Source organism: Strongylocentrotus purpuratus, unplaced genomic scaffold (genome assembly GCF_000002235.5).
Source record: "Strongylocentrotus purpuratus isolate Spur 01 unplaced genomic scaffold, Spur_5.0 spur5_scaffold_2, whole genome shotgun sequence".
Classification (NCBI taxonomy): Eukaryota; Metazoa; Echinodermata; class Echinoidea; order Camarodonta; family Strongylocentrotidae; genus Strongylocentrotus; species Strongylocentrotus purpuratus.
The window spans coordinates 15,274,929-15,300,671 of NW_022145605.1; the positions used below are offsets into that span (position 1 = coordinate 15,274,929).

A 25,743-nucleotide genomic window follows, 5' to 3' on the forward strand; every position below is an offset into this window, starting at 1 on the left:
GCAGTAATGTAAATACAGTTTCGATGTATTTCTTCCTAAGTGGGAGATATGAATTGATATCAAATTGCTTTTATATGTTTATCAAAGTAACTTGATGTATTTCAGAACAAAAGAATACATTAGAAATAAAACAAAAGATATTATAGGAAATAAAAAAAACAATAAAATACAAAAGAAAATAAATATTTGAAAATCGCATCAAATTTGCCTAAATTGTCATTATTAATAACATCGAAATAACTATTTTGTGTTAGAAAAGAAGTTTCATATGAATAATGAGTTTCAATTAACATTCAAAAAGTGGAGTCTGACAATTTTTGTAATGATTCTAGTTCCCTGCATATGTCCAGATTTGATATCCATGAATGCGTATTCATAATTTATGCAAATTAACCTATGCATTTTCAAATATCATAAAAATAATTTAACCTCATGAATTTGAGATGAAGGAATCATTTATTCAATAACTTTTCAACATTCTTCACAAGTCTACAGATAAAAATGTAGAGTTTTCTGTAAAATGCATAAAGTTAGCATTTTGCATAATTAATTAGGCTATAACGACAGAAATTTGCATATTAGGAAAAAACTAATTATACCATCTTGTTCCTTACGTAAATATCTACAAACATGCAAATGTTCGTATTCATCGGACTTTCGACGGCCGAGATCATAGGGGGGGGGGCCTCCCAGCCCCCCCCCCCCCCAGTCACGAGGTGCTCAAAAAACCCAGTACAGTAAGGGTTAATCCTTTTATGAATTCAGTTTCTCCCCTCCCGCGCGAAGCGCAGAAGCTTTGATGTTTCATTTCATTATTAGAGAACTTGAAGAAGGCGTTTCGCTCTCCCGATCTCGACTCCTAATCCTTGTCTGAATCCAGTCCCCCCCCCCCCCCCTCCTTCTCTGAATTTCCAAAAATGTTTCTTTGTCTGCTTCTTGTTCTTCCTACGTCCTCTTACGTTTCTTTCGAAGTTATTACTTCGGATAAAAAGTCACAGTTCGTAGGGGAAAAATATTTGCCGGCCGACCGACATTACACATCTCACCGACTTCAAACTTCTGCATTGATATAGTACACGAGGGTCGAGCAAGCATACCAACACAGCTGACCAGACACAGCAACGTATTCCTTGTTTCCTCGACGAGACGACTTCACCTAACAACCCCCCCCCCCCCTTCTCTCTCTCTCTCTCTTACTCACATCCTCATCTCTAAGGCTCTTACCCCCTCTTTCTCTCTCTCCTCTCTTTCACCCCCGTTTCTTTTGTTTTCATTTTGTTTTTGTTTTTTTCCTTTTCAACTTTTCTTTCTCTTCTTTCTTTTCCTTTCTTTTCTCTCCTTCCTCTTTTTCTCTTTCTCTTTCCTATCTTCTCTCCTCTTTCCTTTCTTTTCCTTTCTTTCCTTTCGTTTCCTTTTGCCCCCTCTTTTCTTTCTCTTTCCCTCTCATTTCTTCCCACATCCTTTTCTCGTTTTTCCCGACGGCAGCGCATTTTTACCGACAATATCCTGACAGGTGGGGGTGTCGTACCCCCCCCCCCCCCCACAACCTCTTTAGCGACGCCCCTTCTCGTGTGCCCTCCTCTTATTGGAGGCCATTTTCTTCTCTCTTTCTTTTTTTCTCAGTTAAATTGCATGTCTATTCATGAATGATAAATTTCATATATTGATATTAGTATTAGCTTTCAGATGAATCGAGTTTTATCATTGTCATGTTTTTTTTGTTTTTGTTTTTTGTAATGATTTAGTGACGTCGTAAACTATGGAGACCATTATTTTCCTCTCTTTTTCGTTGTTGCATTTTGGCCGCAAATACCAAATGGTGGAAACTGTTTTTGAATAATTGATAGACATCACTATGCCTACATTATTAATTGCTTGCGCCTTTTTAACACTGCATTCATCGGTTTATTATCACCTACTTATTCAAATCATGGTAGAATTAAATTGTTCATCAATTATACTAATAGCGGTGTTCATGCCCTGGCTCAGTGAATGTGATAATGATGATATGTGTTTGTCGTGCACGATTCATTGCACTTCTGGTCGCCATAGCGTCCATTCTTTCTCATCTCGTTTCTATTTGTTACCAATTCTGAGAAATAATGATTTTATTTTGGCAGGTCTGCAGTTCAGTGGAAAATTCCCTCATTAAAGGTATTTTGCATCGTCCTTTTTTCTTTGGAAGGGGGAGGGGATAGCTATAAGGAAATCAAATGAATCATATCATTTGTGAATGTTAGTGGATTCAGTGGAAAGGATTACAAATCCAATACTTTGACGGTTGTATACAATATTTCGATTTACACTGTTTGCCTAAATATGTAATAGAAAAAAATCCCAGGACATAATGTCGGTAATCAGAGTACGTTGACAAGCATTAACCATACTCTCTCTATCGCTAGGTTGTATTTCTTTAGATTGAATTTTCGGTATTAACATTTCCAATGTTCTTTACAGGTTGCTAATAGAAGTTAATCGAATTTACAGCCATGAACGCATAAGCAAACAAAACTTTCGTTTGGAAAAGTTCCTCTTTGCTAACCTTATTCCAACCGCATAGCATTATTTAGTTTCAATTGCAAAACCATCACAATGGATCATCTTTTTTTGTAGGCGTGACAAATACATTTTAATTTTATCCACTTTAAAGATAAAGTTGAGTTCTGGTCATGCGATTGCATTATGAAAGAAACGGTGTGGAGTCGATAAGAAAAAGCTTGATCATCTAGCATATAAGTATTTGTGTGTATTGCAAGGTTCTGGAATCATCAAAATGATAAGAAATTTGGCCCAGTCTTAGTAAAGTTACAAGCATGGTACACAGAAAGATGTATATGGGACTACACGAACACGTGGCGTAAAAATCCGTCCTGATTTGTACGACGTTATATGCTATATTTAGAATATGGAGGCATTTGAAGAGCCATGCTTTTCAGGGAGCATGTTTTATCTAATGTTCTTCCACACTTGCATAATAACAATGATAACGCTCACAAATTATGTTTCATCTCATCCCAGATCTCAACCTTCTCTTTTAATAAGCAACGAATAAAAAGTACAAATAAAAAATATCTCGAACATTTACAGAACATTATTTCAGTTTTTTAATAAAAACCGAAGCTTCGTTAAAATGTCAAAATGTAGATTATCAAGCTTTTTCTTCTTAAGTGTTCTATTCGAGAATTCTGTGAGTACTAATTTTTTGTTTGGCCCTCGAAAATGTGAAAAATCGCACCACCCCCCCCCCCCCCCCCCCCCCCCCCCCTCCCTTGAGCGCCGCTGTATTCAGATGGGTAATGATCCGTAATGCTTGTCGGTTAGGCAAGTAAGCCGTAAACTGTTTGCCTTGATGGGTATTATACAAGTATCATAACACAGTTATGGCGGCAAGTATTGAACATTGGCCATTATAATTGTGATTTCCATTTCGACAAGTCTCGTTCATTATCCGGCTCAAATATGGCACGGTTGATAAGTTTCCTCACTTTAAAAAACCCTGGTGTAACTTAGCAAGCGAGCACACCACATTTTTTTCAGGATCGCCTATAGTATCGTTGCCTTTAACCAAAAACAATGAGGAACCATATGAACATATTTTGAATGAAAAAAGGGACAAGAAAAGAAATAAAGTCGCAGAAGTGAGAAATGCAAATGTGGGGTTAAATAAAGAGAGGAATAACAATCATCTGTGGGGTAGCTAAATGTGAGCACGTGCTCCTCACCCCCCCCCCCCCACACCCCTTTAGCGACGCCCCTGCTCGTGTGCCCTCCTCTTATTGGAGGCCATTTTCTTCTCTCTTTCTTTTTTTCTCAGTTAAATTGCATGTCTATTCATGAATGATAAATTTTATATATAGATATTAGTATTAGCTTTCAGATGAATCGAGTTTTATCATTGCCATGTTTTTTTTTTTTTTTTTGTAATGATTTAGTGACGCCGTAAACTATGGAGACCATTATTTTCCTCTCTTTTTTGTTGTTGCATTTTGGCCTCAAATACCAAATGGTGGAAACTGTTTTTGAATAATTGATAGACATCACTATGCCTAAATTATTAATTGCTTGCGCCTTTTCAACACTGCATTCATCAGTTTATGACCACCTACTTATTCAAATCATGGTAGAATTAAATTGTTCATCAATTATACTAATAGCGGTGTTCATGCCTGGGCTGCGTGAATGGATAATGATGATATGTGTTGTCGTGCACGATTCATTGCACTTCTGGTCGCCATGGCGTCCATTCTTTCTCATCTCGTTTCTATTTGTTACCAATTCTGAGAAATAATGATTTTATTTTGGCAGGTCTGCAGTTCAGTGGAAAATTCCCTCATTAAAGGTATTTTGCATCGTCCTTTTTTCTTTGGAAGGGGGAGGGGATAGCTATAAGGAAATCAAATGAATCATATCATTTGTGAATGTTAGTGGATTCAGTGGAAAGGATTACAAATCCAATACTTTGACGGTTGTATACAATATTTCGATTTACATTGTTTGCCTAAATATGTAATATAATAAATCCCAGGACATAATGTCGGTAATCAGAGTACGTTGACAAGCATTAACCATACTCTCTCTATCGCTAGGTTGTATTTCTTTAGATTGAATTTTCGGTATTAACATTTCCAATATTCTTTACAGGTTGCTAATAGAAGTTAATCGAATTTACAGCCATGAACGCAAAAGCAAACAAAACTTTCGTTTGGAAAAGTTCCTCTTTGCTAACCTTATTCCAACCTCATATCATTATTTAGTTTCAATTGCAAAACCATCACAATGGATTATCTTTTTTTGTAGGCGTGACAAATACATTTTAATTTTATCCACTTTAAAGATAAAGTTGAGTTCTGGTCATGCGATTGCATTATGAAAGAAACGGTGTGGAGTCGATAAGAAAAAAGCTTGATCATCTAGCATATAAGTATTTGTGTGTATTGCAAGGTTCTGGAATCATCAAAATGATAAGAAATTTGGCCAAGTCTTAGTAAAGTTACAAGCATTGTACACAGAAAGATGTATATGGGACTACACGAACACGTGGCGTAAAAATCCGTCCTGATTTGTACGACGTTATATGCTATATTTAGAATATGGAGGCATTTGAAGAGCCATGTTTTTCAGGGAGCATGTTTTATCTGATGTTCTTCCACACTTGCATAATAACGATGATAACGCTCACAAATTATTTTTTTCATCTCATCCCAGATCTCAACCTTCTCTTTTAATAAGCAACGAATAAAAAATACAAATAAAAAATATCTCGAACATTTACAGAACATTATTTCATGTTATTAATTAAAACCTAAGCTTCGTTAAAATGTCAAAATGTAGATTATCAAGCTTTTTCTTCTTAGGTGTTCTATTCGAGAATTCTGTGAGTACTAATTTTTTGTTTGGCCCTCGAAAATGTGAAAAAATCGCACCCCCCCCCCCCTAGCAAGCTAGCCCGTAGACTCTGTCAGGATCACCTATAGTATTGTTGCCTTCAACCAAAAACAATGAGGAATCATAATTATGAACATAATTTTGAATGAAAAAAAGGATAAGAAAAGAAATGAAGTCTCAAAAAGTGAGAAATACAAATGTGGGGTGAATAAAGAGATGAATAACGATCATCTGTGTGGTAGATAAAATTAATGTGAGCACTGGGGACGTGTGCCCCCCCCCCCCCCAAAAAAATACAATTTTGGGGGAAAAAATACTTAAACAGAGTGGAAGGGAGGAAATGGAATGTGATGGATAGAATGATAGAAGATAAAGGATTAAAAAAACTGCCCCCCCCCCCCACACACGCGTACATGTAAACGCCTTCAATCGGGGAGGTAGGCAAAACACCATGAAACTGTGGAGGTAATAAATATAGGCTTTATAAGCAATATTTTATCAAATTTGAGGAAAGAAAATCACAATAAGCCCATTCAAATGTCAAAAGATACTAAAAAACGTTTACTTCTTCTTACACATGATTCGTCTGAATTTGAGCTATGAAAGTGCGGTGTCTGCATCTAGTCATTGTCAATCGGGGAAGTAGGCATAAGACCTAGCAAACGTGGAGTTTGTCGATTTTTATCTTTTCCTTGTAAACTTCGAACTAACTCATGCAAAAAAGGATATTATTATGTTTGCTTGTATTTAAAACAATGAAGGCAATACTGTCTTTCAAATCTTAATTTCCACAATATAATATCAATCTTAGAAACAAGAGTTATGGTCAACAGTTGACCATTGTGTATCATGTAAAAAGTCTTGATAAATATGATCTTGATTTACTGTATGGAAGCCAGTGGCGGATCCAGCCGGCGGGAAGAGGGGGGGGGGGGGCCCAATCCGTGAGAAAATATTAGTTGCGACTCAGCCGTCGGTGAATAAGCGGGGGGGGGTAGGAAGCATTTTTTGGGGGTGCAATTTTTCAGGAAATATTTTGCGCCGACTTAGTCAGCCGGTGAATATGAGACCACTATTTTTTGTGTGTGACCTAATTCGTGAGATTTTGTTGTTGTTGACCCGTCACCCCCCCCCCCCCCGTGGATCCACGCCTGCAGAGGATCCAGCCGGCGCCAATGGGGGGGGGGGGGTAGCCAAATCTTAATACAAAATTTAGTGCCGTCTCAGCCGGCCGGCGAATAAGCGGGGGGGGGGGATGGGGCGCTTTTGTTTTTTGTTTTATAAAGGTTAACTTTACGTTATTATCCTATTTTTTTTAATCGTTTTGGGGGCTGGGGGGGGGGGGGGGGCCGGGCCGGAAAAATCGCTACGTGGATCCGCCCCTGATGGAAGCCATTACAAATGTAATCCTAGGAATCCCAACATCAGTTCCACTTACTCAGGTTCAATAAAAATGTTGGCTTAGCTTTTATCAGTGTCAAGAGATCAAGGTAATTTAAAGGGATTGCCCATGAACTGTCACACTATATTGTGTGGCTCAGAAAGAAAGAAAACCGGATATTTCCAATTACAATGACATAATGACTCAAAGTTGATGATCTTTACATCATTTTTTATCATTTCGAAAAAGAATGATCTTCTTAATGAAGTAAGAATTAGGTCAATGATGAAGTTGTAATTGTAGATCGCAGGTGTTCCGTTCTTTCTAGCCCCCCCCCCCCCCCCCCCATGTATATAAAAACCATTATTCTATCATAAGGATATTTATATTTCTTTATTTTTGTTTTCGGGGGGAGGGGGAAGATTTCGGCAATTCAAGGAAAGAATACAATTCATATTTGTAAATGTTTTTAAATTAATCGTTATCACTAGTGGTATAGAGTTTGGATTAATATCATTGCTTCTTGGTATGAGATTCCTTTTGTTCTCTTACTATCATCAAAATATGTTTGTAACATTTATTCTTTTCTTATACATGTTTGCATTTTGACGTATCGACTTGTGAAAATGTTATGTTTTGTGAATAACGTTTATGTCTTTTGAAGAAAGAAGACACATATACAAAATAAAGATTGAGCTTGTTTGTACTATATTGCGTACTGATATGTCTTCATTATTTTAACTGTAAGGAATCACTATATCGCAAATGATGTTACAGTGCTTGCACACGTTGAAATTATTAATAGATAAGCTGGGAAAGATATAATGAAGGAAATTAACTTTAATAATTCCACTGTACGTACCAACGGAACTTAATGACACCACCACACAAAAAGTTTGCAAAACTTTCTCCTGTGCTCCTCTCTTTCTCTCTCTCTAACTATATCTTCATTCAATTTAAGGACGAAACTGTCATCTTTTTCAACATGTTTTAACAATTCCTCGATCAATGTGGTATCAAACCACTTTCCCTGAATATTTTCTTTCCTTTCATCCTCGAATTCTATTAAATTCTTTAACACACCTCCTGCAAACATATACATACTTGCCACTATAAAATTGGATATAATTACAGTTTTAAAACTATGCAGTATTATCTAGCAAATCATTTTCTTTCTTAATTTTAAAATATGACTTATGTTAAAGAGGGAAAACAAAAATCACAAAATTATCATGTTATTTCTATAAATATCTCATACACCAGCAGGTGTATTGTACTACAGAGGAAAAAGACGAGATAGAATCAAATAAATGCCAATTGTAATAAACAATAGTTTATCTTCTTTGAATTTCTGTAAAATATACTTTATTTCGATACAATTATTTGACAGTCTTCAAAGGCACATGCAAATCATGAAATTTACAAGAGACAAGTTAAACACGTCCAGCGATGATATGCAATTAGGAGTTAAGTCCGAACGTGTACATAAAAAGGGCATTAGTACCAATCAATACAATTGAACCACAGGCATTGCACCACATTTGCAAAAATCTACAGATTAAACATGCATGTAGTAGAAAAATGTCTTATAATTGGGATTACGAATAAAGAATTATTTCTAACATCACCTGGGTAAAAGAATGGTGCAATATTGTGAAGTTGACATTGCCACAGAAAATGAGGTTAGAATACAAACGAAGGCAAAATAGATGATATTGATATCATTTACTTGAAGAATTGATCAACTCAGCCTACGCATATTTCATGATTTCTTTGAGGTCTTGTTAAAATAACAGATCATATTACTGTTCATTCTTGGCCGGCCATCCTTAATTTATACACATGTATAGTATATTTGTGTGTTTGGAATGATATGAAAGGTTGAGGCATAAAATGAATTCTGCCACTTAAATAAATGGGGTTTACTACCGCAAAATCCCCAGGGATTCTAAAAAAAATCTAGAATTCTAAAACCTAAAAACAAAACCCACCTCAAACCATAACAAGAAATTAAGCAACCAATTAATGAAAACAAAAGATAACATCTGTAACAACTTTGAACAACATAACTCATAACTAGAAATGAAGAAAAAAAGAGCCCACTGCTGTAAACACACAGCAAGAAAGCCAAAAGCCCTCTCTTGGATCCAGGCAAACAAAGTCTCCTTGAATATTAAACAAAAAAAATAATTAAATGTTATTTAGCAATACTCCCATCAGCCATAATTGAACGCTTTACAAAAAATGATGCTTTACACACATACCAAACACGACAGGCAACACGTACAAACTATCATCCTCCCTAACCAGGGCAGTTTTCGCCATAAAAACTATTTCATACACAGGACCAAACTACTGAAGCACCATTGATCCGAATCTCAAATAGCTTAAGAACTGTTGCAGCTTTAAAAAACATATCAAATTGTTAGTATTAAATTTGTACATGTAATGCACAAGTATACTATTTTTTTCTGGACTGTGACTCCCGACCTTGAATATTCTATTCTAAAAACTTCCTTTTCTCTCTCCTCATTCTTCTCCTGACCCCCATGCTTTACCTTCCCTTCCTAGTTCTCTTCTTTCTTACATCCATCATCCATATCATTTCATTGTTTTATCTGTATACTCTGATTTTGTATCATCATACTTCTACCTTATAATGAATGACACTGTGTCAACATTATTTTGAGGAACTTAAATTCTACAAGCTATATGCTTTTGATTAAGTTCCTTTTTTCACATGTAATTTCGAAATTATTTAGTGTGAAATAAATGAAACTAAACTGAAACTGAAGGTCAAGAGTCACTACTGCTCTCTAAGAAAATAGCAGCCCCTAGGTAGAGTACTAGCACACCACACAGTTTGCTAGAAAGTCCTGATTTATATACCATTGTATTTTCTTTTGTTGTAAAATCATGTGATACATATAAATATGAATGCGTTAGTATTTGAGGGATAATTCCCTTTTCAGTCTGACAAAATTAATAATATCCATTTTTCCAAGTTTCTCAAATATTATATATGAATATTTGTCAGTGGTAACAATAGTACATTCCAAAGATACCATTTAACATGATGGAGTTTGATTTGGGGGCAAAATGGATGTAAAAGATTCCAGATATTAGTTTGATGAACATAATTACGTAGAGTTTAACAGTACCTAAGGTTAAAAAAGCTACACAGCATATCTGTTTTTTACATTCCTATCATAGCATCATCATTAGTTGTGTGCTATACATTTAACACAAATCTGACGCAATACAAATTTGTTGGAGAAGCCAACTTTTGAACAATGATGAAGAATGAAGGAGAACTCACTGACATCACAAATCCCCCCCCCCCCAAAAAAAAGGGACCAGGGATGAAATTGAATCAGCAAGAAGTAAGGTGAATCATATTAATATTGTAGGTTTATATGATTATACTGGAACCAACCCTTTATTATAGCCCTTTTTATTTGTTTTGTTGCAAAGGTATTACAAAAAAAAAGGTTTTGGGTCCCCGACCCCCATCACAACTACAAAAAGATTCCAGATATTAGTTTGATGAACATAATTACGTAGAGTTTAACAGTACCTAAGGTTAAAAAAGCTACACAGCATATCTGTTTTTTACATTCCTATCATAGCATCATCATTAGTTGTGTGCTATACATTTAACACAAATCTGACGCAATACAAATTTGTTGGAGAAGCCAACTTTTGAACAATGATGAAGAATGAAGGAGAACTCACTGACATCACAAATCCCCCCCCCCCCCAAAAAAAAGGGACCAGGGATGAAATTGAATCAGCAAGAAGTAAGGTGAATCATATTAATATTGTAGGTTTATATGATTATACTGGAACCAACCCTTTATTATAGCCCTTTTTATTTGTTTTGTTGCAAAGGTATTACAAAAAAAAAAGGTTTTGGGTCCCCGACCCCCATCACAACTAATTATTCACATTACAACCATCATCTATAGTCTAGTGCTTAGACACTAAATTGACATATTTTATGTATGTGCGAAATCTGAGAATAATATTCAGATCTGTTCTTATTAATTCACAACAAACATACATTCGGTTTACTTTTAAAAGGGGGCACTGATCATTGACTCCCCCTCTATTTTTTGCCACAATTATACTAAATCTGCACAAACTACTGCATTGCTAATTAAACAAAAGTGTACAAATTCTATCTCTACACTATCCCATATTAATGGCTTGTACTAAACACTCAGGTCGCGGCTCGTTTGGCCATTTAAATAAAATGGTGTCTTCAAATCGGTTTTTAAGGGGGAAAATATTATTTCAAATTAGTGACTGTTTTTACACTCAGGTCGCGGCTCGCTGGGCCATTTATTCAATGATGTCTTCAAAGGGGATGCGTGGGGAAATTTTCTTAAAAAAGAAGTTGGAAGTTGTGATTATTATTTTTTTAATGATAGACAAATAAGAAGATTAGAATTAAGGCTGGCATTGGGAAAGACAAAATACTAGGTGATTAAAGTGGATTTTAGAGAAAGTGTAATACTACAAGGGAAATGAACTGTATATTTGATAGAAACAAGGAACAATGGATAGAGTGAGAAGATGAATTGTGGGAAATTAAGAACTAACAAGAGAGGATTACATAAACAAAGAATGAAAGAAAACAAATATTTAATAAAAAGGGAATTGAAAGAATTCATTGGTCAGATTTAACAGTGATAAAGATATAAAGAAAAGAGTGGAGGAAATAAAGATTTACATGATAGAAAAAAGATGAGAAATAAAGGGGTAGAATAAAATTTAGAAAGAATATTTTTTAAAGACTGACAAATATGAAAATAAAGCGAGGAATAAGACTTGATAGGATATTACAAGGAATGATGGAAATATTCATTTCATTCTTTCATTCTTTGTTTTTGTATTCCTCTCTTGGTAGTTCTTAATTTCCCACAATTCATCTTCTCACTGTATCCATTCTTCCTTGTTTCTATCATATTAATAGATCATATACCTATGTACTATTACACTTTATCTAAAATCCACTTTACCCACCTAGTATATTTGTCTTTCCCGATGTCAGCCTTAATTATAATCTTCTTATTTGTCTATCATTGAACAAAAAACAATCACAACTTACAACTTCGTTTTTAAAGTAAATTTCCCCACGCATCCCCTTTGAAGACATCATTGAAAAAATGGCCCAGCGAGCCGCGACCCGAGTGTAAAAACAGTCGCTAATTTGAAATAAGATTTCCCCCTTATATTAAAAAGCCGATTTGAAGACACTTAAAAAAAGATGGCCAAACGAGCCGTGACCGAGTGTTTTTCAGCGCGCCGCGACCCGAGTGTTTAGTACAACCCCATAATAATATCAGAAACAACACAAGTTCTGTCCAAAATGAAAAGGGGCACCCTTTACACATAATAAGGGCACTCTCCCTTGATGATGATATTAATACACTATACTGAACGTGTTCTCATAATAAATGTTGTTTAAGTTTTAATTGTGTCACAAATGTACAAGCATTACACTAGTCAATTCCCCTACTGCCTTCTTATGCTGCCATTATGGTATGTAAATACAAATACTTGACTGTTTGATTACAACTTCCACTGATTTATTTCGTTAAAAAATCTATGGGTTTTTTTCTTGTTCAAATAGGAATTTCCAACTCATGCTGCAAAATTCTCATTGTAATCAGTACATGTTGCCTAAACGATATGCTCCCTGTCATTGATATCTGGGAGTGGCCAAGCATAGGTCCACTAAGACCCTAACACAATTACAAATTGCCGGATGCCTACAAAAATGATAATAAAACCTCAAAATAACAAATCCTTTGCCAGTAGAGTGGGTAAACATTTTATGAATACATGGAGAAACCAAATATAAAAGAATACACATTTTAGACTGTAATAACAAGAACATGCCTTGTAATTTATGAGCATTTTCAGCAGTTTGGTGACTCAAAACAAAAGCATGTGTGTATTCAATATAAAAATGGTGATTTGATATTAAAGGGAATGTTTTTACCAAGGCTGTGTTTTTCTGCTTTTGGTAACCTTCGAGTTTCTTACGTAGTCTTTGATGTTGACCCACGTTCTGTGTTTCAGCACAGCTTCAGCTTTCAAGCATTCGTCTATCGCTCTCTTGCCAGGTAGCTTAGAATGAACAGTCATAAAGGCTCCTAAACGTCTCTGGACAGCCGACTTTTCCGCATCGCTCCATGCTGTCTTTCGTTTCTTCCTTATTGGCTGTTCATCAACCTCTTCCAGTACATGTTGCGTTTGCCTTTGCCTTTTGGTACCTAATGAAAGACAATAACAAAAAAAAATGTTGCAATTATACTATGCAGAATAATAAATGCAGTATCACATACTGTTTCTCTGAGTCTCTGACCCATGAACTTGAAGAGTGCATTACTGTTATGAGGATGGAAGGAGAGGAAGAATATTTAAATCCTCTTTTGCAGTGATGCAGAATAGAGTGTGATCCTGGGAGGAATACACTTAAACGATTTTTTTTTGCGGGAAGAAAGCCATCATATAATTTTGTAAAGCTCATATTTCGTGAAATTATGGGCATCTACCGTTTAGGGGAGTCGGGCACAAACAAGTCTTTAAATTATCTGACAGTGTCATGACAGATGGGGTTATGTTTCACATATTCTACCCGGTTTCTATTGGTCATTTATTTTGCTAATCTAGCTCAGTTTTGGGTTTATTTGGGAGGGGCTCCTGGCTGCCTCCATTTTCATCCATTTCCTAGTATATTGTAGTGATTGCTGTGTGCATGAAAAAAAGTACATTTTGTATTACCTTGACAACCCCTGACTCCCAGTCTAGAACAAAAGGGCCACGATCACATAATACTTTCTGAGTCTATATTATTGTATGTACACAATTTTTTTTTAGTTTAGAGAAGTTTAGATATAGAGACCAATTAAATTCACTAATAGATTTTCTCCGTCATTGGCAACAGGCTTTTTGTGAGGCTACATTACAATTATAATTGTGCTATAATTTTTAACAATTCAAAATGCACAAATATTGGTACGTGGTGATTTCAACAGGAAAAAGTTTGGTTTCACTTTGGCTTTTGAGGATGATTGAGAGTGCGGTACAATAGGCAAAATTAACATTTAGGTTTGCAAAAAGAATTTTTTTAGATGCTCTCATTGGACTTAAAGTCATACCTTTTTGGGAGCATCCAGGTAGCTGACGTTCGACATCATGATCACCAGAATCAACATCGCTGTCACAATTGTCATCACATGATTCAGGTCCCTGTTCTCCAGTGTCGATCTCTGTACATAAAATAATAATCAATAATATTCACCAAAAAGAAAATCTGGGTCAACTGCAAAGAAAACATACTTGTAATTTAAAACAAAAGAATATAATCAATTATTTCTAAATACAACATGGTAGAATTGGCACCAGGTATATGCCACATGTGTGGATCGAGTCAAACAAATGCCTTAATTACCCCTAATCTAAATAAATTGAAACAAACAAGTGCACAATATAGTGAGGAATATTTAACTGCATGGTTCATTTGAAAACAACACTTTTCATTAATTCAATAATGTTGCAGCATGTTTATCAATTTACATATTTTGTATTTGATAATTGTCAAGTTGAGTGGAAATCAGAAATACTTGATTCTTAAAATTAGTACATGCTACATGGTTTGTTATTCATCCCACTCATCCCTCGCCATGATGTTTCTCATCTCATTAGGGTTTGAATTGAGATCCCCACTGTATAATTCTACCCTCATCACAAATTTACCTTCATCTAACTTGATTTGAAGCTCATCCAGACTTTTTGCAGTGCCAATCAGCTGGACCGGGTTCCCAGCTTTTCCCTCCATGGCGAACAGGATCTTTGATATTTTGGCCACCTGCATAGCAGCATCTGGCAGTCTATAATACTCCCTATGTATCCTAATATCGTGGCCCATGAAGTTTGCTAAGGCGTCCATCTCATGGTCCCTCAAGCTCATTAGTTGTGACATGGTAGCTACATGCTTCCGTAATTTTGTGGATCGAAGTGTTGAAGGATTTTGTGCTCCACATGCTTCTGACAGCTCACGGAGAGCATCTGACCCTCGAACATGAGATGTAGTGTCACTATTGGCTACAGCGAACAGGTATTTGTTGCTTGGGTTTACACCTGCTTCCTCCCTGTGGGATACAAGGGTGTCTACACATGATTTCATGGAGTCTGTCACAAGGATCGGCACTGTCCTGCCACGTTTTCCTACTACCTCAACTCTCCAGAGAAACTTTACAAGATTTTTTTCCCAGTCTTTCAGCATCTCTAGTTGTCCTTCCACCATATGAGATTCACCTTTCTTGATTTTATTGTAGTCATCAAGAGTCATCTTGCTGATTTCCCCTTGTCTCCTCCTATTAAACACAATGAGATGAGCCAGCATGGTCTTGTTGAGTTCTCTCCATGTGCTATGGTTTTCGATTGCGGTCCCAGATGACAGTTTGTCTACACAAAGTTCAGCCTGTACCTCTAGGTGTCTTGACAAAGCCACAACATCACTCGTTAGGGGTAGGAGTTTGGGCTGGTTTCGTTTCCTCTGGTACAAAGTTCGTAGAGCATGAGTAGAGATTTCAGATCCCCAACAAGTGTCCAGCAGCTTGATGAACTTTTCTACAAGTTTCTGCATGTCATCCCCATCTCTGTCCATCAAAGCCTTACTCAGGAGCACAAAGGCAGCCTTTCTTAAGGTATGTCCCAGCTTAAGTGCTAGACTTGGTGTATTGAACAAGTGGTTCTCCTCATCAAAGCCTGCCACTTTCTTGACAGCACTCAAGACAGTCATAAAACCATTTGGTGATATCAGGGAAGTCAGACTTGCCTTGCCATTGCAGCTGCAACGTCTGAACTGAAGTACAAGTCTTCCTAGTTCTCGTAACTTGCATCTGATGTGGTTGTGCTGTTCTTCGTCATGGCCCAATTTCTTAGAGTACACCTTGGCCAATTCTAGAATCAACTGATCATTTAGAATGCAGGCCTTGATTTCATCATCGCTGAGACCACTCAGTACTTTGTGTGTTATAGAATCTCTTGATGTGCAGGGCACTGGTGGAAGCAAGAGTCGACCTTGTGCTAATAGTCTTCTTCGTTTTTTCTTTTGCTCCTTAGCCGGCTCTTCTTGCTTCAAAATGCAGCGGTGTTTCCACAATTCGGCTTTCGCAAACCATCCCAAACAATCTTTGCAAGGCTGATAATCACGGGGCTTTGCTTCACAAGAAGGTCTATATACGACCACAAGCTCTCCATGACCCTTTTCGAAGACCCTGTAGTTGTGCATGTGATTTCCTTTATTTCTTATCAATGTCAATAGCTTATCCTTTTCTTTTCGATTCGTTGCTGCCATGTATTGAGCCACCTTTATTTCATTGGAATGTTGTGACCGCAGGTGATCAGGAAGTTTTTTGTGGGGCTTCTCACACATCATGCAATAAGCTACCTTGTCATATTTTCGCCCTCCTTGATTGTTGGTCTTCATCACAGTTATCCCCTCATGGTCAGCATCAATGCCTCCATATCTTGATGATGCCTCCAATGACTGATCTGATGACAGAGATTTCAGTGATCGAGTGATGCCATTTATTGATGTACATTTAGCCTTAGGCAATGATGCTTGAGAATTATTTAATGAAGTCTTCCCTGAAGAGTCAGAATCTCCTTGAGAATCACAGACATAGTCTGGATCATCATCACTATCATCATTATGGTCAGATAATGTGTCCTCATTATCACTTGAAAAAATATTTTGTGAAAGGGTTCCATCTGGTACCATCAATGCTTGTGTGGCAGGCTCAGGGAATGGTTCCCAGTGCTCTCGGTTATTAGGGGGGTTTCTGCATAGATCATCAGATGTGTCATCATTATCAGCAAGAAAATTGGACAGTGAAAGGTTTCCATCTGGTTCCATTAAAGGTTGTGTGGCAAGCTCAGTAAATGGTTCCCAATGCACTTGGTTATTAGGGGGGTTTATGCATGGATCATCACATGTGTCATCATTATCAGCTGAAACATTAAACTGTGAAATCTTTCCATCTGATTCCATTAAAGCTTGTGTGGCAGGCTCAGGGGATGGTTCCCAATTTGTTTCGTTATTAGGGGGGTTTCTGCATAGATCATCAGATGTTTCAGCATCATCAGTTAGAACATTGGAGAGTGGAAGGTTTCCATCTGGTTCTATTAAAGGTTGTGTGGCAAGCTCAGTAAATGATTCCCAATGCACTTGGTTATTAGGGGGGTTTATGCATGGATCATCACATGTGTCATCATTATCAACTGGAACATCAAACTGGGAGAGCTTTCCATCTGATTCCATTAACGCTTGTGTGGCAGGCTCAGGGGATGGTTCCCAATGTTCTTGGTTATTAGAGGGGTTCCGGCATGGATCATCACATGTGTCATCATTATCAGCTGAAACACTGAACTGTGAAATCTTACCATCTGATTCCATTAAAGCTTGTGTGGCAGGCTTAGGGGATGGTTCCCAATTTGTTTCGTTATTAGGGGGGTTTCTGCATCGATCTTCAGATGTTTCATCATCATCAGCTCGAACATTGGACTGTGAAAAGTTTCCATCTGGTTCCAGTAGTTCTTGTGTGGCAGGCTCGGCGAATGGTGAACAAACTTTTTCTGGGTCTGGTGGGAGGTTTGCAGAATTTTGCAGAATTTCAGGTTTTTCATCTTGGACTCCACTGTGTAATTGAGTAGGACTTGGGAATACAAAATTATCTCCCACCCCATAATCATATAACACTTCTTCACCTTCTTTGATTTTCTTCAATGAGAAGAGAACCAGTTCTGGTTCATTGTGAGGGTTCTCTCTAATCTTCATTCTGCTGTTGACTTCACCCCTCCAACCATGGTTGACGAGTCGTCCCAGTTGTTGTTTAGTTGGTTCGACTGATGCATCCCTACTGGAAATGAAATTGAAAAAAAATGAAAACATTAGATTCATCAATGTTTAAAATTACAATGAATCACTGAAACATACAAGTATATGTGGGTTACAATTTGTGATTTCACTTTAGGTTTTCTCTGTTGTCAGATATTATTTGATTAACTGTTACTTTTCAAGTAGGGTATCACTTAAAGAAGAATCGTTACAGTCATGATTTTTGTTAACGCATGGTTAATTTTAGGAGGAAATTTGAAATACAAGTAACATAGGAAACAAATAGGTAACATTACATGTAGGCATTGGAAATCATAACCAATATCATGAACATTAAACATGCATATGTTTACTTTTCATTTGCCTTAAAATTGTAATGCTACAAAATGTCACCGTGCATCAGACAAGAGTACCGAGGCGAAAAAAGACGACGAACTAACCGTGGAAGATTTTTTCAATATAAATACAAATAACAAAAAAAAACAAAAAAAACACACAAAGGTCGAATAACGACACGCCCTACAAGCCACGGGCAACAGCATTGCGAACAAAATATATCCTCTCAAGACCCTCTGAAATACGAGAGCCAAAGACATTACATGGTATAACAAAAATAACAAAAAAGAGAGAGAAGCGACCAAATTGGGGAAAGGGCAAGGAGAGGCAACAGACTAAAGGGAAAATGTACAATTTCGGACATATCTATCCACAAGATGTTTACACCGGGTGGGAGAGATGGAAGAAGGCTTCGGCAGGGGAGAAGGAACATGCGGAGAAGAAAGATGAGTCCAAGGAGAAGAAGGGAGGGAGAGATGAGGAAAGATTAAAAAATAGCATGGGAAAAAGGAAAAAAAGCATTATGATAAACAAGAACAGACGTGTAGAATGAGGGGGGAAAGAAGAAAATAATCTATCTAATCTTTAAAAGTGGAACGTAGCTCCAAAAAGCAAATAAAGAATACAATATAAAAAGTGGCTACTAGCACAAACCTGAATTCATATCAAACGGACCAAACATGTATGCAGTGTTATTTTATTTTAGAATGAGCAAAGAAAGCAGGAAATCCAATGCAGGGTTTGAATTGTGCATTGAAAACTACATCCTCAATGAAGATTATGTTTACCAACTGTATGATTTTTGTTCTCAAGTTTTCAAATGATTTTTCAATAAATCTTACCATTTGACATATGTTGGCCCATCTCCGATCATCTTCCCAGATTATAAAGAAGAGGAAATTTGGGAAATTACAAAATGAATGATGAACATTTAACAAAGAAGGATAACAGAAATTAAAAGCAGAAGATGTATAAAGACAACAAGCAGGAGTAGCGAAATGAGAAATACAGCTACAATGCGAGGATGACGCTGGACAACAGACATTGAAAGAAATGAATTAGGAGGATGGGAAGGGAGAGGAGGAGACAAAGCAGATGAAGAAGTTGAATGAGGAGTTGATGAGCGAGGGGTTAGGAGAGGGGTTGAGGGAGGGGTTGGGAGAGGGGTTGGGAGAGGGGTTAGGAGAGGGGTTGAGGGAGGGGTTGTGTGAGGGGTTGATTGGGGGGTGCGGGGAGGTGTTAGGGGAAGTAATGAATGAACAGATGAAGTAATATCAGACTGAAGTGAAGATGAGGTGTAGAAGAAAGGGGGAGTAGAAAAAGAGTCTTCCGATGACATATTGCAGGGAACTGATGAACCAGCATCATTTAAAACTTCACTGGAGGGAGAGGGAGGTGGTGCAAGCTGCGTAGAAATTTCCGAATCTGTTTCATCATTTAAAACTTCACTGGAGGGAGAGGGAGGTGGTGCAAGTTGCATAGAAATTTCCGAATCTGTTTCATCTGTAAGATGAAATGTGGAGTGTACAAAAAAAAAACATGGACTTTTCAGTGTAATGCACCTTTCTTTTATATCCAATATTTGTACCAAATATTGTTTTATATTCTCATTTTATGCTCTCCAAAATGGAATATGATCTGTTGGACTGACAAGGTTGAATAATTGTCATTGGTAAGATTGTGTGTTTTTTGTATGATAGCTAAAACAGGTTTGAATAGATAGAGAAGAATATAAGTTGCATATTTGTTCTATGCTGTCCTTGCCGTATTGATACTTTCTGCAGAAAAATGTATGTGTACTGTATGTGGTCAGTCCACGGGTTTATTCAAAAGCACGGAATAGAATTTGACAGATATGACTAGCTTTCGATCTTTCTCTAGGGAAAAAACAAAAACCACTGGTAGAAAATATGTTGCCCTGTCAACCCACATGTTTACGACTACGTCATAAGCATATAGCCTTAGGTTTGTTTTCAACACCTATCATTACAAAATATACTTTTCAATAAATCAAGTCGTCATAGTATGTAGACTTACCACCATTTCGTCCCTTTCCATGTGAAAAAGTATCTGAAGCAAGTTTCACAGTCTGCATCTCTTCTTTCCCCCACATCTCTGGTTACCAGATCTCCTCTGTACCACAAAAGGAATTCTCCCTCTTCAAACGTTTTGGTGGTAAAGACTGCTCTACCTGTGATTGAAGAAATACATAATCTTCATGAGATCAATCATGCGAGTTTAAACATTGTGAATATGATGTTACAAGTATATTTGTCTGTCATTTAAGATAATGCTCAGGTGTGATAAGTAACTCAGACTCGTACTTGTAAGAAGGCACTTATTTTCAAAATTGGTTGAGTTTTAAATAACATTTGTGTGTCTTTTTGGTCACATTGCCATCAAGCAGACTTGTAAGCAACACATTGTATTTAATATTAGTATGCTGCAGATATTAAATTACAGTGTCATGCATGTCATGATGAACATGACGTTTTCTCTAGATTTTCTAATTTTTTTTTGACATTCAACCCCATGAGGAGGCATTAAAATTCATTTCAAGGTCTAACCTTTAAACACTTAACCAAATCAAGTTTAATACCTCCTGCTTTACAAAAGAGCCCTGTACATACAAATATTTACAAAAAAATAGAATACATTGTAGAAAACATTAAAAAAAAAGCTTTAAAAAAATAAAAACTAGATCAAAATGAACAAAAGGCCTTAAATATCATTTAAGATATTATTGATACAAAGAAAAATGACCAAAAAAATATTTTAAAAAATACACATGCCGTAAAAATAGACTACACAACTGCAAACAGACAAACAAACAAAACTAACTTATGGTAAAAGTCATGATATAACATTAGGTACCAGTGCATGCATTAAAGTGATAGAGGGAGTGACTTAATTTGGTTTTTTAACATTTGGAGTGAAGTTTCCGTGCGAATATGAGTCGGTAGATTGTTACAGATGCTTGGAGCAGTGAAAGAAAAAGAACGTTTTTTAAATTCAGTCTTTGGTTTCAGGATAAATAAGGGATTTAAGGTAGAATGACAAGTAACAAAGTAAACTGGACGATTATGACCAAAAGATTCTAAATAAGGGGCTAGATTATTGAGTATTTTGTAGACGAAAATGCAGTAGTGGTAATTGATTCTATTTTCAACACTTTGCCATTGAAGACTGCTTCACGCAATTAAGTGTTGAATTAAGATTATAAAAACAGAAAAATATGAGGGAAAGCATATCAAATATTCTACTGCATGAAATTAATGAAATATACAGAAAGGGTATAGATTTTACTAAAGAAGTTGACCTGTTTAACTGCGAAGGGTATCAAAGTTACTCTGAAAAGAGCTGGTGATTTTCAGACAATAGGCGATGAGGTGTGATCAAAGAACCATACCAGGCGTTCCTTGCATAGTCTAGCTCTGAATCAATATTTTATTGAGCATATTAATGTTAGATATCTATGCTACAGTGAATTTTCACTATTAATACAATCTACATGTACATGTATGTAACCTCACTCACCTTTGTCAGGCAGCTGTTTCACTGTAAATCCTTCAGGATCAACTTCACTAAAAATATCTGGAACTGTCTGTCTGGTTTGACTTCTGAGAATCCGATTCTGAAACAGGTCAAGTAAATATTAATAATATTATGCAGAAACACAGCTGTGAGCAAGCTGGAAGAAAATATCTAAATATTACACCCCCCCCCCCCCACATCCTCTCCCTAATCATACTGGAATTTGCCAAAATATTGCTACTCATATCCATGCTCAATTTTATTATATTATTTGTTAAAATCATGAGGTATTATGAAACACATCCATTATGATGTACATCAAGGGGGTCATGTAAATACATGGCTCCACATTTCCCATGCACACATCTTATCATATTTGACTCATTTGCAATAGATATAGATTGCTCCACATTTCCTATGCACACATTTATACATATCTAGCCCATATGCAATAATAAATGTGGCTCCACATTTCCCATGCACACATTTATACATATCTGGCTGATGTGTAATATATATAGATATGGCTCCACATTTCCCATGCACACATTTATACATCTTCAATCCACCTTAAATAGTTGAGATAAACATGGCTCCACATTTCCCATGCACCCATTTATACACATCTGGCCCATATGTAATATATAAATGGCTCCACATTTCCCATGCACAAATGTATAGACATGTGTAATATATATATATATATATGGCTCCACATTTCCCATGCATAAATTTATACATATCTGGGTCATGTGTAATATATATATAGATATGGCTCCACATTTCCCATGCACACATTTATACACATCTGGCCCATTTGTAATATATATATATGGCTCCACATTTTCCATGCACACATTTATACACATCTGGCCCATGTATAATATATATAGATATGGCTCCACATTTCCCATGCACACATTTATACAAATCTGGCCCATGTATAATAAATATATATATATGGCTCCACATTTCCCATGCACACATTTATACACATCTGGCCTATGTGTAATATATATATATATATGGCTCCACATTTCCCATGCACACATTTATACACATCTGGCCCATGTGTAATATATATATATGGTTCCACATTTCCCATGCACACATTTATACACATCTGGCCGATTTGTAATATATATATATGGCTCCACATTTTCCATGCACACATTTATACACATCTGGCCCATGTATAATATATATAGATATGGCTCCACATTTCCCATGCACACATTTATACAAATCTGGCCCATGTATAATATATATATATATATGGCTCCACATTTCCCATGCACACATTTATACACATCTGGCCCATGTGTAATATATATATATGGCTCCACATTTCCCATGCACACATTTATACACATCTGGCCCATGTGTAATATACATATGGCTCCACATTTCCCATGCACACATTTATACACATCTGGCCTATGTGTAATATATATATGTGGCTCCACATTTCCCATGCACACATTTATACATCTGGCCCATGTGTAATATATATATGGCTCCACATTTCCCATGCACACATTTATACACATCTGGCCCATGTGTAATATATATATATGGCTCCACATTTCCCATGCACACATTTATACACATCTGGCCCATGTGTAATATACATATGGCTCCACATTTCCCATGCACACATTTATACATATCTGGGTCATGTGTAATATATATATAGATATGGCTCCACATTTCCCATGCACACATTTATACACGTCTGGCCCATTATATATATATATATATATATATATATATATGGCTCCACATTTCCCATGCACACAGTTATACAAATCTGGCCCATGTATAATGGCTCCACAGTTCCCATGCACATATTTATAAGTCTTCAATCCACCTTAAATAGTTCAGTTAAACATGGCTCCACATTTTCCATGCACACATTTATACATATCTGGGTCATGTGTAATATATATATATATATAGATATGGCTCCACATTTCCCATGCACACATTTATACACGTCTGGCCCATTATATATATATATATATATGGCTCCACATTTCCCATGCACACCTTTATACACATCTGGCCCATGTGTAATATATATATATATATATGGCTCCACATTTCCCATGCACACATTTATACACATCTGGCCCATGTGTAATATATATATATATATATGGCTCCACATTTCCCATGCACACATTTAAACACATATTGCCCATGTAGATCAATATATATATGGCTCCACATTTCCCATGCACACATTTATACACATCTGGCCTATGTATAAAATATATAGATATGGCTCCACATTTCCAATGCACACATTTATACAAATCTGGCCCATGTATAATGGCTCCACAGTTCCCATGCACACATTTATAAATCTTCAATCCACCTTAAATAGTTCAGTTAAACATGGCTCCACATTTTCCATGCACACATTTATACATATCTGGGTCATGTGTAATATATATATATATATATAGAGATGTGGCTCCACATTTCCCATGCACACATTTATACACGTCTGGCCCATTATATATATATATATATATATGGCTCCACATTTCCTATGCACACATTTATACACATCTGGCCTATGTATAAAATATATAGATATGGCTCCACATTTCCAACGCACACATTTATACAAATCTGGCCCATGTATAATAGCTCCACAGTTCCCATGCACACATTTATAAATCTTCAATCCACCTTAAATAGTTGATATAAACATGGGACCACATTTCCCATGCACACAATTATACACATCTGGCCCATGTGTAATATATATATATATATATATATGGCTCCACATTTCCCATGCACACATTTATACACATCTGGCCCATGTGTAATATATATATATCTATGGCTCCACATTTCCCATGCACACATTTAAACACATATTGCCCATGTAGATCTAGGCCTATATCTAGTTATGGCTCCACATTTCCCGTGCACACATTTATACACATCTGACCCAGATTATTATGGCTCCACATTTCCCATGCACACATTTATACACATCTGGCCCATGTGAGTTATATACAGATAGATCTAGGCCTAGACCTAGTATGGCTCCACATTTCCCATGCACACATTTAGGCTAAATCTGGCTGATGTGAAATAGACCTTCGAATCTAACGTTACTAGATATTCCTTTAGTTTAACTCTAAAGTTAGGCCTAAGAAGAACTTATACTAGACCTAGATCTACTACTACTAGTAGCCTAGACTAGTAGTACTAGTCTAGGGCTAGGCCTAACGTTAGGCCTAGATCTACATCTTACTTAGATCTAGATCTAGATTAGATCTAGATCTATGTAGCCTATGAGTTTTTTGTACCCAATATCATGAATAGAACTAGATCTATAGGCCTAAGGAATTCTTTAAAAAGTTGATAGAATATTAATGGGCCTAGACTGGATTAAAAATGAAAGTAAACTTTCTAGATCTAGACTAGTTCTACTTACTTTTGCCAGTTGTGGCTGTACTAATCCCGCCATGACATGTCCATATACGTTAACAGGCACGTCGCAAGGTGCACTGCACCAGCACTGCGCATGCGCTGCATCTAATAAGATACAGACTGTGCAGTGTGTATCCTCATGCTGGCGCTCTTCACTTGATATTATTCTTGAGATCGGAAAATAATACACATATTCAGGCTGCAAGCTATGACTCCAAAGTGGGAAACCGGGGATGGAGTTAAATCGCAGCCGAACGTTGATGGGGTACTACTGAGATGTCCCAAAGCTGATTTAAATCTCGTTTTAATGATTCTGCAACTGTGGAGCTCCACGGTTTGCTGTGTCTCCACAGTTGGAAGTTGTGTATTCATATGAACCTCCCCGATTGACGGTCATTACAAGTGCACGCACACACGCACACACACACGCACCCACACACACACGCACTCACATACTCACATATATTCAGGAATCAATCATTTCTAATAACATTTTTGGGCGTATTTATGTTTGAATAAAGGTATATATCCGTCCGAATTGGAAATACAGCATTTTTAGTTCAATTTATTTCATCGTTGTCATGCCGAAGGGCGATCAATACTGCTCGAATTTGTATCCGAATAGCGCCCTCTTTCTGTCATCTCGTCAAAACAGCGGAGTGGGAGAAGAAGTGATGGGTACTGATCCCAGTACTGATGATTTAACTTACGAGTATAGAGAGTCAATCATGTG

The 25,743-nt window shown here is 36.7% G+C and overlaps 2 protein-coding genes across 2 annotated transcripts; both read right to left on the reverse strand.

Moving 5' to 3' along the window:
• Positions 1-12,063: 12,063 nt before the first annotated feature.
• LOC105439934 lies at positions 12,064-17,392 on the reverse strand. The gene is made up of 3 exons (XM_030991774.1): positions 14,537-17,392; positions 13,939-14,049; positions 12,064-13,050 (listed from the first exon to the last, which is right to left on the reverse strand). Exons 1-3 carry the CDS (start codon positions 17,241-17,243, stop codon positions 12,773-12,775), a joined length of 3,096 nt encoding a protein of 1,031 aa, XP_030847634.1. The 5' UTR covers positions 17,244-17,392; the 3' UTR covers positions 12,064-12,772.
• LOC115926391 (N-lysine methyltransferase KMT5A-A-like) lies at positions 17,293-25,426 on the reverse strand. Its single transcript, XM_030991068.1, has 5 exons — positions 25,015-25,426; positions 21,558-21,654; positions 20,058-20,211; positions 17,346-17,706; positions 17,293-17,304 (listed from the first exon to the last, which is right to left on the reverse strand). Exons 1-5 carry the CDS (start codon positions 25,045-25,047, stop codon positions 17,293-17,295), a joined length of 657 nt encoding a protein of 218 aa, XP_030846928.1. The 5' UTR covers positions 25,048-25,426.
• Positions 25,427-25,743: the final 317 nt, after the last annotated feature.

What these genes read in the sequence shown, in the direction of transcription:
- LOC105439934 (XM_030991774.1), bottom strand. Translation starts at nt 17,243, where the DNA reads ATGGAATCAGATGGTAAGATTTCACAGTTCAGTGTTTCAGCTGATAAT. An exon ending in TCAAATCAAGTTAGATGAAG is followed by an intron (nt 14,050 to 14,536) that starts GTAAATTTGTGA and finishes TTTTATGTACAG; the next exon opens with AGATCGACACTGGAGAACAG. An exon ending in ACCTGGATGCTCCCAAAAAG is followed by an intron (nt 13,051 to 13,938) that starts GTATGACTTTAA and finishes GTCTTTCATTAG; the next exon opens with GTACCAAAAGGCAAAGGCAA.
- LOC115926391 (XM_030991068.1), bottom strand. Translation starts at nt 25,047, where the DNA reads ATGGCGGGATTAGTACAGCCACAACTGGCAAAA. An exon ending in GAAACAGCTGCCTGACAAAG is followed by an intron (nt 20,212 to 21,557) that starts GTGAGTGAGGTT and finishes CTTCAATCACAG; the next exon opens with GTAGAGCAGTCTTTACCACC. An exon ending in TGGAAAGGGACGAAATGGTG is followed by an intron (nt 17,707 to 20,057) that starts GTAAGTCTACAT and finishes TTTCATTTCCAG; the next exon opens with TAGGGATGCATCAGTCGAAC.